The sequence below is a fragment of the Orcinus orca genome, chromosome 8, assembly GCF_937001465.1.
Source record: "Orcinus orca chromosome 8, mOrcOrc1.1, whole genome shotgun sequence".
NCBI lineage: Eukaryota > Metazoa > Chordata > Mammalia > Artiodactyla > Delphinidae > Orcinus > Orcinus orca.
Window position 1 is genome coordinate 7869721 of NC_064566.1, and position 16584 is coordinate 7886304.

At 57.4% G+C, this 16584-nt stretch overlaps 1 protein-coding gene across 3 annotated transcripts; it reads right to left on the minus strand.

Annotated features, from left to right (window-relative positions):
* Positions 1–4206: 4206 nt before the first annotated feature.
* Positions 4207–16451, minus strand: RPS6KA4 (ribosomal protein S6 kinase A4). Of its 3 annotated transcripts, none has more exons than XM_033415642.2 (17): positions 14583–16451; positions 14409–14480; positions 13491–13709; positions 13280–13395; positions 12509–12715; positions 12328–12408; positions 12144–12247; positions 11898–12048; positions 9433–9597; positions 7534–7662; positions 7237–7370; positions 7047–7140; positions 6466–6585; positions 6137–6331; positions 5727–5886; positions 5374–5537; positions 4207–5106 (listed from the first exon to the last, which is right to left on the minus strand). In XM_033415642.2, exons 1-17 carry the CDS (start codon positions 14635–14637, stop codon positions 4912–4914), a joined length of 2361 nt encoding a protein of 786 aa, XP_033271533.1. In that variant the 5' UTR covers positions 14638–16451; the 3' UTR covers positions 4207–4911. The 3 variants fall into 3 exon arrangements, with proteins under 3 accessions (XP_033271533.1, XP_033271527.1, XP_004264346.1); XM_033415636.2 differs by having other exon boundaries at positions 6412–6585; positions 14583–16447; XM_004264298.4 differs by having other exon boundaries at positions 6412–6585; positions 12608–12715; positions 14583–16017.
* Positions 16452–16584: the final 133 nt, after the last annotated feature.

Consider the following 16584-nt stretch of genomic DNA (forward strand, 5'->3'; position numbering starts at 1 on the left):
CTTAGTTGCTCAGCCGCATGTGGGATCTTCCCGGACCAAGGCTCGAACCCGTGTCCCCTGCATTGGCAGGTGGATTCTTAACCACTGAGCCACCAGGGAAGTCCCCTTTGTAGCCTTTGAATTTTGAACCATATGAGTTTATTTATGGAAAGACCCAAACAAACTTTTTGGCCAACCCAATACAAACTAAATTTAAATTTTGAAACAAACAAAAGATTGATGGGGCATCTTCGACATTTCACAAACCACATTTTTGTGTAGCAGTGAATGTGGAAGGAGACTATTTATATGAGAGTTGCAAACTCAGATACCTAGAGGTTTCAGGAAGATAAATGAGGGACTGAGCTGGTATGGTCAATAGAGAGTGGTGGGGACTGGGGCCAACCAGAAAGCAGGGGCCCTCTCTATGTGGCAACACGATTCTGCTTTGGCTGATCAGGCCATCAATAAAAGTCAAACATCCAGGCTTTCATATGCAATTTCTCATTTTGAAACATGTGCTGGGTCTTCCCCGGTGGTCCAGTGGTTAATGCAGGGGGTCTGGGTTTGATCCACACTCCCAATGCAGGGGGCCTGGGTTTAATCCCTGGTCAGGGAACTAGATCCTGCATGCCACAACTAAAGATCCCACATGTGGCAATGAATATCCAGCGTGCCACAACTAAGACCCAGTGCAGGCAAATAATAAATAAATAAATAAACAAACAAACGTGCTGTCTCCCCTGCCCCCCAAAATAACAAGTCTCTCTAGGCCAGGCACTGGTACCAGTTTGCAATCCCTACTACATGACTGTGGAATATTCTTGTTGAGAGATGCAGGGGATGTTAAGGAGGGGTCAAATGGTGGTTGCAAGGCACAGACTAAAAGCAAGCACCCCGACTTCAGTTCTAACAGCAGCTGGTTAACAGTGACTTGGAGGGAGGTGAATGTTTACGGGCTGCCAGGCCTTCTCAAGGGCATCAGCATTTTAACAGAGCTGGGAGCCCGAGCCTACCCCGTGAGGCAATTTAAGAGTGGAATTAGAGGCTCGATGCAGAAAGGTGAGCCCTTCCAGCTCTCCCGGAAGAGACAGCCTCCACGTAAGGCTGGGCTGGTTAGAGACCAAAGTCAAGGTGTAGAAGGAAGCAGGCTGCCAGACCGCAGCCCTGATCACTTGCCTCTGAGCTCCCCACCTCCCTGCCTGTGGCCGCCCTCTCCCCGCCCACTCTGCTTGGTCACACCCTGTCCAGCTTACAGCCCAAGTGTCATCTGTCTCCCCTGCAGGTTCCCTGACCACTCCGGGTAGAGGCAGGACTCAGATCAAGGCTGCTCATTCCTCTGAGCCCCAGTCCCTTCCATCCAACAGGCTCCCTCCTTGGGGTTACTCCCATCCTCTGAGTCTCATGAAATGAGACTAGGAAGACCTCTTTCTTAGGGTGGCTGTGAGTTATGTGGGATGAAGGTTGAGGAAATTGCAGATAAGAGACCACTTTTTATCCATCAGAGTAGCAAAGGTTTTATCACTGAGTGATAACACTCAGTGCTTGTGAGCATAAAATGAAATGTGACATTTTCATACCCTGCTTCTCAGACTGTATGCCAGTATATTTGTGAATGGATGTTTGAAAGTATATTTCAAAGTATATATCAAAGTATGTAGGCAAATCTACAAAACAGGATTTAGATGATGGTTGTCTAGGGCTGGAAGGTCCAGGGGAAAGGCAGAGTGACTGCCAGTGGGCACAGAGTTTCTTTTGGAGGTGAAAAAAAGTGTTCTAAAACTAGATTGATGGTTGTACAATGATGCAATGATGGTTGTACAACTCCGAATATTCTAAAACTCACTGGGGAATTCCCTGGCGGTCCAGTGGTTAGGACTTGGCGCTTTCACTGCCCGGGCCCGAGTTCAATCCCTGGTCAGGGAACTAAGATCCAAAAAGAAGAAAACAGCGGCCAAAAGAAAAAATAGCTTTACTGAGATATTTTTAATTGAGGTATAATTTATATACCACATTATTCACCCATTTGAGAGGACAATTCGGTGATTTTTTTTTTTTTTTTTTTTTTTGGCCCTTCTGCTCAGCGTGGCTTGCAGGATTTTAGTTCCCCCACCAGGGATTGAACCCGGGCCCCAGCAGTAAAAGCGCCAAGTCCTAACCACTGGACCGCCAGGGAATTCCCTCAATAAAGCTATTTTTAAATTTTTATTTACTTATTTATTTATTTTGGCTGCGTTGGGTCTTCGTTGCTGCACGCGGGCTTTCTCTAGTTGCCACGAGCTGGGGCTACTCTTCGTTGTGCTGCGCAGGCTTCTCATTGCGGTGGCTTGTGTTTTTGCGGAGCACCGGCTCTAGAGCGCAGGCTCAGTAGTTGTGGTGCAGCGGCTTAGTTGCTCCGCGACATGTGGGGCCTTCCTGCACCAGGGATCAAACTTGTGTCCCCTGCATTGGAGGCAGATTCTTAACCACTGTGCCACCAGGGAAGTCCAAGGTATTTTTTAAATGCACAGATTTATGTACCAACTTGTCTCCACATCATTTATGATAGAAACAAAGTTTTAAACAATCCAAACATCCAGCCTTGGGGTAAAATTAAAGCCCATCCTCACTACAGAACTCCTATGGTTGAGGGAAGTCTGGAATCAGACCATCGGGATGGAAGGCACTTCTAGCTGAGTGACCTTGAGCAAGGTGCTGACCTTCACTGAGGCTCACTTTTCCCTCTATTAAATGGAAATGGTGTTTTCTTCATCAGCTAGTCGTGGGGAGTCCATGAGATAAGCCATGTAGTGTTCAGAGCAGTCCCCGCACACTGGAAGACCTCAGTAAATCCCAGTAAATACTTGGTCGTTAAATGACCCCACTCTCACATGTGTTCATCCTCTAGTTCATCCTGACAGCCATGACTCCCTCTTGACAAATGGGGAAGCCTGGGACTGTTAAGTGACTTACTCAAGTCACACGGTCAGTAAAACAAGAGTCAGAATTAGCGATGCTTTCCCCTCCCCTCCCTCCGACCTTCTCCTGGGCCCCCCTCTCCTCCCTCAGACCCATAGGATGAGATACAGTTGGGTGTTCCCACACCCCCACAACTGCCCTTGACCCACACCCATGGGGTCCCACCTGCCCACCAGGCCCACCTGGCTTTGCCCTGACTTCAGCATCTGTGGGGCCTCAGCTCCTGTCCCCAGGCCTCCAGTTACCTCCTCCTCTAAGAGGCAAAACTCAGAACAGGAGGGGAAGGTCCACGCCGAGATGACCCCACAGGGTGCCTATGGGGAGAGAGGCCTGCAGCAGCCCATAGTGTCCAGGCAGGGGGCTGGGGCTCTCAGGACATCTGCACCAAACGGACAAATAGCCCTGACCTGGGGGGGCACAGAGGCGCTCAGGCCAAACTGCCCTATGACCACAACCACCCAGGAGGGATCACACAAGGGCAGTCTCACGCCCCTTGAGAGGGGCACACTCTGATCACTGCCACAGCCGTGGGTATGAGCTGCTCCCCTCCTGCTCTCCCTCCCTGACCAGAACCAAGCCCTGTCCAACTGACCTCTATCTAGGGACCACCCCTTCTCCTGCTCTCCACCCAATGAGGTTGCAGAGGGGAGTCTAAGATCCAGATCTAAGCCAATCAGCACACTGCATCCCTGGCCACAGTGATTGATTCAGGGTAGGCACTTGACCTAAATGGATCCAATTGGAGTACATCTCAGGATTCCTGCCAGGAACGCTAAGACAAAGACTCTCTTTATCACCAGATTTCAATCTGTAGCTCCCTGGAGCACCTGCCACCCATCTTGGGGCCAAAAGGAGACTCCTCCAAGTCTGCAACACCACCAAAAAAGCCCACAACAGAATAAAAAGCTGAGACTGGGGAGCTGAGTCCTGATCATATGTTTGCATCCTGATCAGGTCTCGCCTGAAGCTACCCCTGGATTGTGTAGTTCAAAAAGCCTAGAAGTCCTGTTCTGCTGAAGCAAGTTTAGGTTGGGTTTTCTACTACTTATAACCAGGAGAATCCGAAATGATACATGGCGGAGGTATCAGATACACACCCAAGATAACTGTTTGACCCTCATGTCAAAAGCCAAGGACAAAGGGTACCATCTTACCCAGAAGGGTCTGCCCTGTCCCTCCTCTTTGAGGTCTCAGGCCCCGTTGGCTGGCAGGTAGCCCCAAGACCTCTGCCTATACACACCCCCAACACATACACACACACATGCCACACACAGCACTGGGTAGACTTTTATTTTTAAGTCAAAGGCACAGCCTGGATGGGCTGAGGCAGTGACTGTGGATGCCCACCCCAGACCCCCAAGGTGCCACCCCCAGCTAGGGGCAGCTGTGCCAAAGGGGAGGGGATGGGTGAGAAGGGGGCCTCCCCTTTTAGAGGATCGCCTACCTCCTTCCTTAGCCTCAATAGGGGGAAGCAGGTGACATGAAGTGAGGCAGAAATGCTTCAGGGGGTCCCCCAGGGCCTCTCACTGAGCACCCCCGACACAGGTCTTTGGTGGACGTAATTGCACGAACAGTCCATAAAGTGACAGCTTGAGGGGTGCCCCCTCCCAAGAGCAGGACCTCAGGGGAGGGCAGGGGAGAGGTCCCAGTTTCTCCCTGTGGCAACTCAGTGCTTAGAAATGGAGGAGGAGCCCTCCCCTGCCGGGGGAGGCCGCATCTAGGCAGAGGGCCCCCCACTCCACTCCCCAGCAGGCCCCCTCCCTCCCTGCATCTCTAACTCTATCCGGTAAGACATTAAAAAAATTCTCTGCTTATAAAAATACTTCTGCTCTGTCTGGGGGTGGGGGAGGGGGGGAGGGGAGAGAAGGGTAACAATCCCTGGGGATGGGGCGGAGCTATACAGGAGGCCTGGGGGCAGTGAGCCGGCCTCCTAGAACACAGCCCCGACCGGGGAGAGGGTCACAGTGACGGAGGCTAGGAGGGGGGCAGGGGACCGTTGGCTCGTCGGGGGGCTCCCTTGGCGGCGGGTGCCCGGCCCGGGACGGCGGGCACGGGGGAGACGCGGCGGGATGTGGCGGCGCTCCGCAGCTTCTGTTTCCGCCGCTTGGCCAGCGGCGCGTTTTCCACGCTCTTCAAGAAGAAACCCTCGCGTTTGCCCCGATTGAACGCCTGGCGGAAGGGAGGCGGTAAGTTCCACCGGCCCGGCCTCGACTTCCAAATCCTAGCTTTGGCCCCCATCCCAGGCCTTCCTTCCCATACCACTAGGTCAGGGCCAACAGGTCTTTGGCCTGCAGCCTCTCAAACGGTCAGGGTCCCGACAGGTCAGAGGCCTGGACTCGGCTGAACTCAACCTCTCAGGACTCTGCGGGAGTCGCCTCCCGCAGGCTCTGCCTCTCCAGCCTCGGTCCCGGACCCCCCGCAGGCCCCGCCCCTCACCAGAAAGGTGGCGTTGAGCCCGGAGCGCACAGCTGGCCCCGAGGACTCCAGCACGTCCGGCGTCCGTAGCGGAGGCGAGGAGCGCGCGCTGCCGTCCTGCAGCCACGAGCTGCCCCGCAGTCCCTCGAGCTTCAGCCGCTTGGTGGGGTCCACAGTCAGGAGCCCTGGAGGCAGGACAGGGGAAGTGTTGGGGGGCTGTGTGTAGAGGCTGCGCCCCAGAGACATCCTAGCAGCCCCACTCTCCTCCCCACAAGTCCCCCACCAGGACACCTGACCCAGTAGCAAACCCTGTCCCATCATGACCCCATGGCCTCCCCCTCCCCAGCCATGGCCTGTGACCTCCGGCTTCGCACCTCGGACCAGCTCCTTGGCTTCCTCGGACACGCCTCGCCAGGCCTCCCCGTCAAGGGAGAAGCGCCCCTCGCGGATCTTGCGCATTATTTCCGCCGCCTGGCTCTGCCCGCCCTGGCCTGAGGCCCCCTGGAAGGGGACCTGGCCTGACAGCATCATGTACTGGGGAGTGAAAAGTGAGACCAGTCCAGACCTTCTCCAAGAGGCTAACTCCTGAGGCCCACGGGTTATGAACTCTGACTTCCAACACCTAAAACTAGGATGCCCGGACCCCAGCACCAGAGAGACCTCGCCTCTGTATTAGGACGACTTCTGACCCCAGCCTCAGACCAAACCCTGCCACCCCAACAAGAGAACTCCTGTCCCCAGGCTCGGAGGACCCTGACATCTCCTCGGAGACCCCGTCCCATACCAGAATGACGCCGAGGCTCCAGAGGTCGCAGGACTCGTCGTAGCCCTGCTGCGCCAGCAGCTCGGGGGCCGCGTACTGCAGCGTAAAGCAGGGTGTCTGCATGGGCCCCGCTGGGCTCTGCGGGCGCAGACGCGCGAACCCGAAGTCGATGATCTTCACCGGGGCTCCGGGCGTATCATCGGCGTACAGGATGTTCTATGAGGGCGGCGAGGCGGCCGTCAGAGACTGGCCCTCCGCGCCGAAGCCCTCCCAGTCCGCTGAGGCCCCGCGCCCACCTCGGGCTTGAGGTCGCGGTGCACCACCCCCGCCTCCTCGTGCATGAAGCTCACGGCCGACACGAGGCTGCGCAGGATCTGGCTCGCCTCGGACTCGCTGAAGTGCCGCTTCTTGCGGATGTGCTCCAGCAGCTCCCCACCCTGCAGTAGCTCCAGGACCAGGTACGTGTGCAGCTGCGGGCGGCGCGACGGGCCAAGGTCACCACCTGGGTTACTGTCACCACCTACCCAACCGGGCCGCCCCCCCACCCCCACCGGGGCCAGCCAGATCCTGCCCCGCGGTCAACATCAAGCTCCGCCCCCGGCTTCAGTTTGAACCCTGACCTCAAGACCACCCCAAGAACCACCTTAGGACTCGCTTCAGTTTCTACCCCCTACTTTTTTCCAGGCCCCCGTCCCTTTGGCCACCTTAAAACTCGCCGCCCTAAATCCTCCCCCTGCCCCGTTCCCTTGGCCATCCTCAGCTCCGCCTTCCGGTCCTCAGGCCCTACTCCCCTGAAATCCCACTTCCCTGACCTCCGGGTCCTCAGGCCCCGCCCATGGCGCTCTCAGGCCCCGCCTCCTGTCCTCCTCCCCGCCCCCCACGGGCAGGCTCTAGCGTCCCTGGGCTCCGCCCTAGCCCAGGAAGGCGTCACCTGGTCCTGATGCACTTCGTGCAGCTTCACCACGTTGGGGTGCGACTGGCACAGCCGCAGGGCGGCCACTTCGCGTTGCGTGTTCGCCTCCAGCCTGGGGGCAGGGCAGGCGGGGTCAGGACAGCTGACCTCCGGCCCTGCCCTCCCCGAATCCGCTCAGCAGAACCCAGCCCACCCCGGGCCCGCCCACCTGCGGCTGAGGATTTTGACCGCGAACTCCTGGCCGTTCTGTAGCTGGCGGCAGCGGCGACACACGGAGAAGCTACCCTGGCCCAACGCGGGTTCCCGCAGGTCCAGTTCGTACTGCTGGAAGAAGGGCGAGTCCTGGGGGCGAAGGGGACGCGTCAGAGGTCCTACCGGGAGCCTTGCGGCCATGCCACGCCCCTGTTCAGAGAGGCTACGGACCTCACCGAAGCCACAGCATGCGCCTGCTGAAGCCACATCTGGAGTCCCCAAGCCCACTTCTCCCCACCCTGGCCCAACCCACCTGCATCATGGCGCTCCTGGCCAACGCTGCCCTGCCAGGCCGGTCTCCAGCAATAGACGCTTCCAGCACATCGGTCATCACCGCGTTGTTGTGGTCAAACAGGATGGACGGTGCCACGAAGGAGTATCCCTGGCGGAGGAGGGGTGTTGTCAGTGGTGGATGGAGGTGCAGATGGAGTCCCCGAAGGCCCAGACCCAGCGGGAAGGAGGGCGGGGCAGAGGAAAGTCCCTGGAGCAGGGGATGTTGCTTTTGCATCCTGGTGCACACAGGATGCGTGGACATTTTATTCCACCTTGTTCTGTGATCTCTTGGGACCATGCATGTCTGTTCCCCCGCCAGTCTGTGACTCTGCCTTTCCCATCACAGTGATCCCCCCAGGTGCCAAGGGCATCATCTGACACAGTGTAGTGGCCCAGAATATGATAGGCTGAATACATGAAAGAACTGTGGCCTGGCATCACACATACTTAACTTAGGAGAATTCAACTCTACCCACTCAGGACAAAAAGTCTTTATTCCTTCCTTTCAAATCAAACTTTGGCCTCCTCTGCAAGGGGGGCTACTGAGGAAACGTAAAGAGAAACCAAAGTTAATTCTTTGCCTTTCCTAACAATCCACATCCTGGCAATTCAAGGGACTCTCAAGGATAATTTTAACAATGTGTTGTTTTCTCCTAAAAATGCAGCGCCACTGTGCGCTAGAATGCAAGCTCCACATGGGTGGGATCATTGTCTGTCAAGTTTATTGTTACGTCCCTAGTGCCCAGGTCAGTGCCTGGCACATTGAAGGCACTCAATACATACTTTTGAATCATTAAATGAATGAATGAAAGTAACCACTGATTCACAAGAAAACTTGCTCATTAGGACTGTGAGATCGAGGATGGATCGCAGGAGATCGAGGGATATTCAAGCACAGAGCTGTCCCTTGTGAGAGCTTCATAGAGGGGAACTGATCCATCCATACTTGATATTGGCCTATTCTTATTTAATATTTATGGACCATGTCCTACAGGCCAGGCCCCCAAGCTGGACTCAGGGACACAGAAATTACCAGCTGGACTCAGGGACACAGAAATTAAACACACAGTCCCTGCCCTCTGGGAGCTTCAGACCAGGTGAGGCAGCCTCAGTCAGCGCCAGGATAAAACCTGACAAACTGTTTAGAAGGAGATTTTGTCTGTAGCAGGCTGGTGCACAAGGAAAGGGTGACCCAGGGCCAGAGGAGCAGGGAAGACTTCATATGCGGACAGCACTGGACAACAAGGCTTGAATTTTGCCAGGTGAGCAACTATACCCTCCAGGTTGAGGGAACCACATATGCAAAGGTACAGAGGTGTGTTCTGGCACCTCTGAGCAGTTCAGAGGTGCTAGAGCAGTGAGTGGAATAACAGAGTGCTGAGGCGAGGGCTCTGAGCAGAGACCACATCGTGCAAGGCCTTGTATGCCGAGCAAAGGAGATGGGACTGGTCCGACAGGCCTAAGCTTCTAAAACTGGGTGGAGGGGGCCTATGCCCCCAGGAGTGTGATATGATGTGCCAGAGGGACATGCAAAGCCACAGTATAAACAAGGCATCTCTTCCTAAGTGTCCCCTTAAGCAAATGAATAATTTAAAACTTATTTTAAAATAAAATAATTTACGTAACAATAGAGATATGATGGAGAGGAAGGGAAATTAACATGAAATTTCAAGATAAACCAGGAAATTCAAAGGCACGTCCTGCCCAGGTGGTCTCTATGACTGACAATTGTAGGTTCCACGCGAGCGGAGAGATCTAGAGGAGATGCTGACTCCTGATCGGGACACAGGGCCTGTGCAGTGCCCGCAGGTCAGCCAGGGCTAAGGCTGAGCAGCATCCTGCCTCCCCCGCATCTGTGGTTCTACGAACACTCGCTCACCTGGAAGATGCGAGGATCCCCAGGTGGGGGGCTTCCAGGGGGTGAGTAGACAGGCTCCAGCCGGGTAAATTCCTCTGCAAAGTTGCCCACATCCAGCTCTGAGCGGATCTGGGGTCGGAATGGGGCTGGAATCTTCCTGGCAGCCAGAGCAGCCCAATCCAGACCCTGGAGAAAAGGAATGAGAGACAAGGGGTCAAAGGGCAGGAAGTGGAAACCCCTGTCCACTCAGGCCACCCTCAGCAGGCAGCTCCTCAGTGAGGCAAAGGTCTCACTGGCATTTGTGTGGGAAGCTGTTCTTCCTGCCTCCCCAGCTTCTGTTTCCCTTCCTCTGATAACAGAATCCCTATTTCTCTTGGAGAACCAGCCCTCCACCACACTCAGCCAACTCTAGGGCTTTTAATAGAATTGATGTGCAAAAAAAAAAACAAACAAATCTCTTTCTCCTACTGGACTTAAATCTGGGAGGATATGGGCCTGGAACTGCTGGGGACCCCCTCAATGTCTAATGATGAAGTGCCTGTGCAGAAAAGCAGAAGCAAGAGACAAAGAAAGAAATTCCTAATAACATAGATTCAGCACCTGGATGCAGCCTTGCCTGAAGTCAGACCACTTTTCCTTGGACTTTTCATTTATGGGAGCTAAAACATTCCTTTTATGTTTAAACTAGTACAGCGGAGCCTGTTCGTTGCCTGCCCAACATCCATTCTCCTGGTCTTCCTTAGTACTATAGCCCCAATTTTATTTCAGGAACCAATGTACACAACTAAAAAATAGTGTTTTATAAACTTCCTTGCAGCTAGCAGTGACCAGTTACTTGTAAGCAAAAATTACGAGGTAGGAATCCAGGGAAAGAGCCTGAAGAGGAGGGTGAACCGTTGGTAAGGTGCCCTTTTTGCCCTTCCACTCCTTCTTCTTCGTGCTTCCCACCTGGAGAGCAACCTAGATAGCAAGAGCTACAGCAGTCATCTTGTACCACGAGGCAACCTTGGGGACAGAGGCTACGTGCTAAGAATAGAGGAGCATTTAAAAAGAAAAAAGAAAAACAACTGAACTTGGCTTCATGAAGACACCACAGCAGCCCCAGCCTGCCAACTTCTGGATTTCTTTTATGTGAGAAAATAAATAAATAGACGGCTATCTTGTTTAGACCACTATTCATTCCTATCTCTGCTCTTAGCAGCCAGACTCTATTCCACAGATATCACCATCTTGAGTTGGACTTTTTGTCACTTGCAGCCTAGAGGCCCGGCCCGGGCTTGAAGGCCCCAGTTCTGGCACCAGGGACCTGAGCATTGCTATCACCAAAGAGGCTATCTCAAGAGAAGGGGGAATAAGGGCACCATCAGGCCTCGAAAACCTTGGGGCGCCTCTCCAGTGTGACTACTGGTCCACCTACTCCCAGCACCTGGAGCCTGGCATGTGCTCAGGGTGGGTTGAGGAATTCACTTAAGGAAACTGACACCGTTCAGTCACTTCGCCCACAAAGGGACATCTTCACCACAGAGACTTAGACTCCTGTCCGAGAAAGCTTCTCTGAGGGCCCTTCCAAGCAGTACTTGCTGGGAAGATTCAAGGAGATGGCACTCATAGCAAGGGTAACTGGATGTCTGGCCCGCTCTAAGTGCCCATCAGCGGATGCCTCTGTTTCTACATCACACAAGGCAAATTTAATACCCACATGTAAACAGAACCTAACAGTTAAGAGCGTGGGCCTTCAAGCCACCCAGATGTGGGTTTAAATCTGTGCTCCATCACTTAGCTCAGTGATCTTGGGCAAATTACTTAACCTCTCTGAACCTCAGTTTCCTCATCTGTAAAGATGAAGATAATCAGGAAGGTTCCGAGGCTTACATGAAATAATGCAAGCAAGGGGCCAAGACACAGGTGTTCACAGTCACAGGGCCCTGCTCGGCAGTGATGCTGGCCAGGCGTAGTGCCCGAGCCAGTGAGGTCTCACAAGGACAGAATTCACTCTGCACTGCACCTTAAACTGTGTGTGCTTTTAACAAGTGAACAAAACCCACGTGGTTGATTCAGACATGTCCATCTGAAGAAGAGGCACACAGCCTGTACAGGTACAAAGACCAAAACCCTGAGTGGATGCAAGAGTCATAAGATTTGGGCTGACAGCAGACCTGAGGTCTGTTCCCAGCTCTACACTTTTACTGTGTGATCTTGGGCAAGTCACCTTGCTCCTCTGAACCCGTCCAATGAAAGGACTGATGAATTCATTCTCAAGTCCCTGCCAGCCCTACCAGGCAATGAATGCTTTCCCGCCAAGAACACATCTTCCAAGTTGCAATAGAGACGGCTGAGAAGACAAGCCTGCTTTCTTTATCTGAGAGGTTTTCCAAATCAAGTGAAACTGGCCAGCCTCAGACCATCCCTCCAGTGTCCCCCAACCCAGAGCAGTAGCCTGGCCCCGGTGTGTGCAGACAGGTATGGGGGCGAGCCAGGAGCCTCACCTGGAAGAAGGGGTGGTTCTTAACTTCCTGCGCCCCCTGGTGTCCTGCACCCAGCCGCTTCTTGGGGTCCTTGCAAAGCAGCCGCTGCAGTAGATCCTGTGCCACTGGCCCGATCCGGGGGGGGAAGGGAGGGGAGCACTTCAGGATCCGTCTGGGAGGATTGGTGGGGGGGCGTCAGGGGCAGCAGGCCCCCCCTCCAGCCCTGCCCAGGCCCCTCGGCCGCCCTCTGCTGCCAACCCTGCTCACCGAGACACCTCTGCCTGTGTGTTCCTCTCGCCCTCCAGGGTGAAGGGCGAAGCGCCCGTCAGCAGCTCGAAGAGCAGGATGCCTAGGCTCCACCAGTCCACAGCCTGCGGGGCAGAGCCAGGGTGAGGGCCTGCGGCCACCCCTACCTCGCCACACCCACCCCTCTGACCCCCTGCCAACCCACCTTGCCATGGCCCGACTTGCTGCGGATAATCTCGGGGGCCATGTACTCGATGGTGCCACAGAAGGAGAAGGTCCGCTCTTTCTGGGAGGGCAAGAGGACCCGCCCAAGGCTCAGAGTTAAGTAGACTTGTGAGGGTCAGAGCAGTGGGAACTCCCCGAAGGCAGGGCCTGGATCTACTCACCTCTGCGCCCCCAAGAAACGCAGAGCCAGGCATGAAGCGGGAGCCGGGAAGGGACGGCCCGCACGGGGATGCAGGAGGCCGAGACTGCCCTTCACTCACCTCCTCTGTCAGGAACTCCTTGCTAAGCCCGAAGTCCGTGAGGACGACATGGCCCTCGGAGTCCAGGAGCACGTTTTCCAGCTTCAGATCTCGGTAGATGATGCCCAGCTGGCAGGAGCAAGAAGGCCCTGAGGATCCCTCCCCCGACACCCTCTGCTCCTGTCCCTGCACCTGGTCCCTGGGGAAGGCGATCTCCAGTGCTGGTGCGGGACCGGGGTGGGACTGGGCCATTGGATAGGAAAAGCCATTTAAGTTGTAAAAGCAAGGAAGAGGACACCCTGGAGAGGCCACAAGGGAGCAGGCCCCAAGTTCCCAGGGAGAGGAGCCCCATCTCATGACGGCTTTGGGAGCCAAGGCATGAGGTCTCCGTTTGCAGAAGTTCTGTGAACGTGGCCCCAGGAAGCAGCCTCGCGCTCCCTGTGAGAGGAAAGCCCCTCGGAGGAGACCCCAGGGGACGAGACCCCACCAGGCAGCACCGGGCCTTCCTTCCAGGAGGCCTCCCCCACCAGGCAGCACCGGGGCCCTCCTTCCAGGAGGCCTACGGGAAGCAGCTCCCGTCCCCACCGAGGCCACCAGCGCTCAGAAAGCCCAAGGCCACTATGTTCACAGGCCCCTTCTAAGACCCAGGCCCAGTCCCCACGGCCACAGCCAGGTGGCCAGGTCCTCACCCACCTTGTGCAGGTGTTCCAGGGCCAGCACGATCTCGCCCCCATACACGCGCACCTCAGCCTCCTTGAAGTACTGGCGCTGGTAGAGGTGGGTGAACATTTCGCCGCCGTTCACATAGTCTGGGGGCGGGAGGTGGGTGAAAGTCGCAGAGTAGCCCCCTGGGGTGGCCCCCCCGCCTCCACGGCCCCCAGGGTTGGAAGGTGTCTGCCCTTACCCAGGATGAGGTGCAGCTTGGCGTCCGTCTGGAAGGCGTAGTGCAGCGTGACCAGGAAGGGTGCCTGGCGCACCAGCTCCAGCACAGAGCGCTCCGTGCGCGTGTGCTCCTGCGTCTTGGCTCGCTGCACCAGCGCCGCCTTGCGCAGCACCTTCATGGCATACAGCTTCCCCGCGTCGTGCCCGCCCGCCTTCCGCACCAGGAACACCTTCCCGTAGGCTGTGGGAGCAGCGAGTGGGCGGAGGGTAGGCCATGAACAGGAGGGTGGTGCAGACTGGTGAGGGTGGGCACGCTGCCAAGCCAGGAGGGTGTGCAAGTCGGGGGAAGGAGCTGGGGTGAGAGGCAGGTGTGCAAAAACTGGCAGAGCCTTCTAAGGAAAAGGTGTGCACACCCCCGGGTGGGTGCTCAGCAAAACCAGGGAGGGGATGTGCAAACCAGGCTAGGGGGCACACAACTCCGGGAGGCCTGCAGCGGGGGTGGGGGTGGGGGTGGGGTGGAGGGCGGGTCATGTGCAAACCTGTGGAAGATGAGACAGATGCAAGAGGATGCAAAGCCAGGGAAGGGAGGCAGAGGTGCACGCAGACAGGGGAGGGCCGGTCAAACCCGAGGAGGGGAGTTTGCAAAGTGGGGGAGAGGGCTCTCATATCCCGCAAGGGGAGGAGCTGTGAAATCACACAGGAGAGCTGCAAGCCCCCAAGAGTGTTGGCAGATCCCAGAGGATCTTCCAGGGAGGAGCGACGTCAACGTGGAGCAGCCCTGCGGGTCAGCATGCAAACCGTGGCAGGGCAGGGCAAAGCAGGCAGGGCAGGGAGAGGCTGGGGAGCACTGCCGGCAGCCTGGCCCAACCCAGGTGGGTGTGCAAGCGGGAGGCCCGGGGCACCATGCCTGGGACACCTGCCGGTGGATAGGGCTCCTCACCTCCCGTGCCCAGCACCTTGAGCAGCTGGAAGTTCTCCACGCCCACCTTCTCCTCGTGCCCGGTCAGGTTGGCTGCGGGCACAGGGGGCAAATGAACCCAGCCCGTGCATGAACCCTCCCAGCCGGCCTGGGCAGCCATCACCCGGCCTGCACCCCGGGCCACCTATGCCCCACCTTCGGTGATCTGCAGCTCCACCGCACAGCCCTCGTCCTCGTCCTCGTCCCCCATGGCCGGCGGGTCGCTGGGGCCCGCGAGGCTCAGCTCCGGGCGGCGCCGGTTACATGGCGGCTCCGGCCGGGGCGGGAGCTTCCTGGTGCCGCCTCCGGGGCTGAGGCGGGCGCCGGCGCCGCCTCCCTGCTCCCCGCCCCGCGCGGCCTGAGTCAGGCGCTGGAACGTGACAGCGCCGGGCGGGGGGCGGGCGGACGGGGCGGTCCCATCTCCCGCAGGCGCAGGGGGCTGGTGCTAGGGCTGTGCGCTCTGGGCCCCAGGCGACCATCCTGGGGACCTGGGAACACCCCTTACGAGCCGTGCCTGGGGTCCGTGGATAACCTGGGGCCTCTGTGGGGCGGACACTCCCAAGCCAGGTGTTGGCCCCAGGGCGGTAAGTCCACAGCCCCCCCCAAGGGGGATGGGGGTCCCACTCAGGTACTTTAGAGCCGCCTTCCCCTCCAGGGTGCCAGCCCCAAGGGCAGCCAAGCAGCTCTGTCCGATTCTTAGCCACCAGAGAAAGTGAGGGATTTCATAAAAATCACAACCCACTTGCCTCGTTTTTGATCACTCCTTGACCTCAGCAAATAGGGGAGGGGATCTGTCGGTCCCCTTGCCAGACGAGCAGCCTGAAGCCACACGGCCACCCTTGTCCAGCTACTGCCAGCCCAGCCCCAGCCCTGCGCCTCTCACTCAGCGTGGCTCTCGCTCTTGGTGCTGGGCAGGCTAAGAGGGTCCCAGAAGCCGCCCGGCCCAGCCCAGCTCCCTGTCTATACCCCCGGCAGCCAGCGAGACCCTCTCCCCTGTAGACTTGCCTTTGCCGGGGAGGCCTGGGGGCACAGGCACCCTGAGGACCAAGCCCTGTCTCTGGGCTCCCCTTACCTACAAGGGGCACCGAGAGGGAGCCCAGCCCAACCCCCAGCAGGGAGGGGCAGCCGATTTTCTGACCGAATCTTTCTAAAGCAAGTGGACCTATAAAAGCACCTCAGCCCCCAGGCACCCTTCACAGCCCACCCAGTGCGCGCACCCCGATGTGGCTCTGCCCCTTGTGGTTCCCAAGCCTGGCACAAAGTAGACCTCGAAAAGGGGTGTCAGAGCCACATAGGTGTGGCCTGCTCTCCCCATCAGGCCCAGCGCCTTGTCCCCCTCCCTGACAACTGACAGGGGCCACCAACAGGGTGGGGCAGCCATCAAAGCCCCCTGCCCTGAGGCCTGTAGGAAGGGCTTCCAGCTGCTCAGCCCCACCGGAGGCCAGGGGGGTCCACTCCCATGCCACCAACCTCAGAAACTCAGGCTGAGAGAAGGAAGGCAGAGCGGTAGGTTATCCCCAAGGGGAGGGCTGTGGAAACCCTGTGAGTCAGGCTGCAGTAGGTCACCCTGGGGAGGCTGGCCTGGCCACCCCTCCCAGCTCTTCCCACCCCCAGATTCAGGTTGCCTCACCTCAGCCGGGCAGCCCCACCCTACTCTGGGCGGCCCCAGGTGCCTTGACTCACGTCCTGCCGCCCAGGCTAATGGCCCCCTTCCCGGGCGTCATCCTAGAGGCCCTGGTCAGAGACCCCGGCGTCCTTCCCACCTCGTGTGTCCCTCCACAACAGCCCCCGACACCAGGCGACACCCCAAGGGTGGTAAATTCCCTGGCGAGGGGCTCAGCCCCAAAGGCATGAAGGAGAAAGGATGAGGAGGCAGGAAGAAATAAAAGGAGAGAAGAGGGTACAGGGGGCGGGCGCAGGCCCTCTGGGTACTTCTCCTGCCCCACACTCGGGAGCCCAGACCCCACCTTTCAAGCAAAGGCTGAGCCCAGACTCAGACCCTACCCGCTCTGCTGGCTACCCAGAACCTCTGCCCCCTCCCCCCACCACTGCAACATCCAGGCCAGCCCAGCAGGCCCCTCCCCTGAAGAAAGCCCCTTGCTGCCCCATGAAGGGCAAGGAGGCCAATGGCCACAGGCCTCTGCCAGCAGAGAAGGAT

What these genes read in the sequence shown, in the direction of transcription:
- RPS6KA4 (XM_033415636.2), bottom strand. Translation starts at nt 14,637, where the DNA reads ATGGGGGACGAGGACGAGGACGAGGGCTGTGCGGTGGAGCTGCAGATC. An exon ending in CGTTTCTTGGGGGCGCAGAG is followed by an intron (nt 12,409 to 12,508) that starts GTGAGTAGATCC and finishes TTGCCCTCCCAG; the next exon opens with AAAGAGCGGACCTTCTCCTT. An exon ending in AGAACCACCCCTTCTTCCAG is followed by an intron (nt 9,598 to 11,897) that starts GTGAGGCTCCTG and finishes CCTTTTCTCCAG; the next exon opens with GGTCTGGATTGGGCTGCTCT.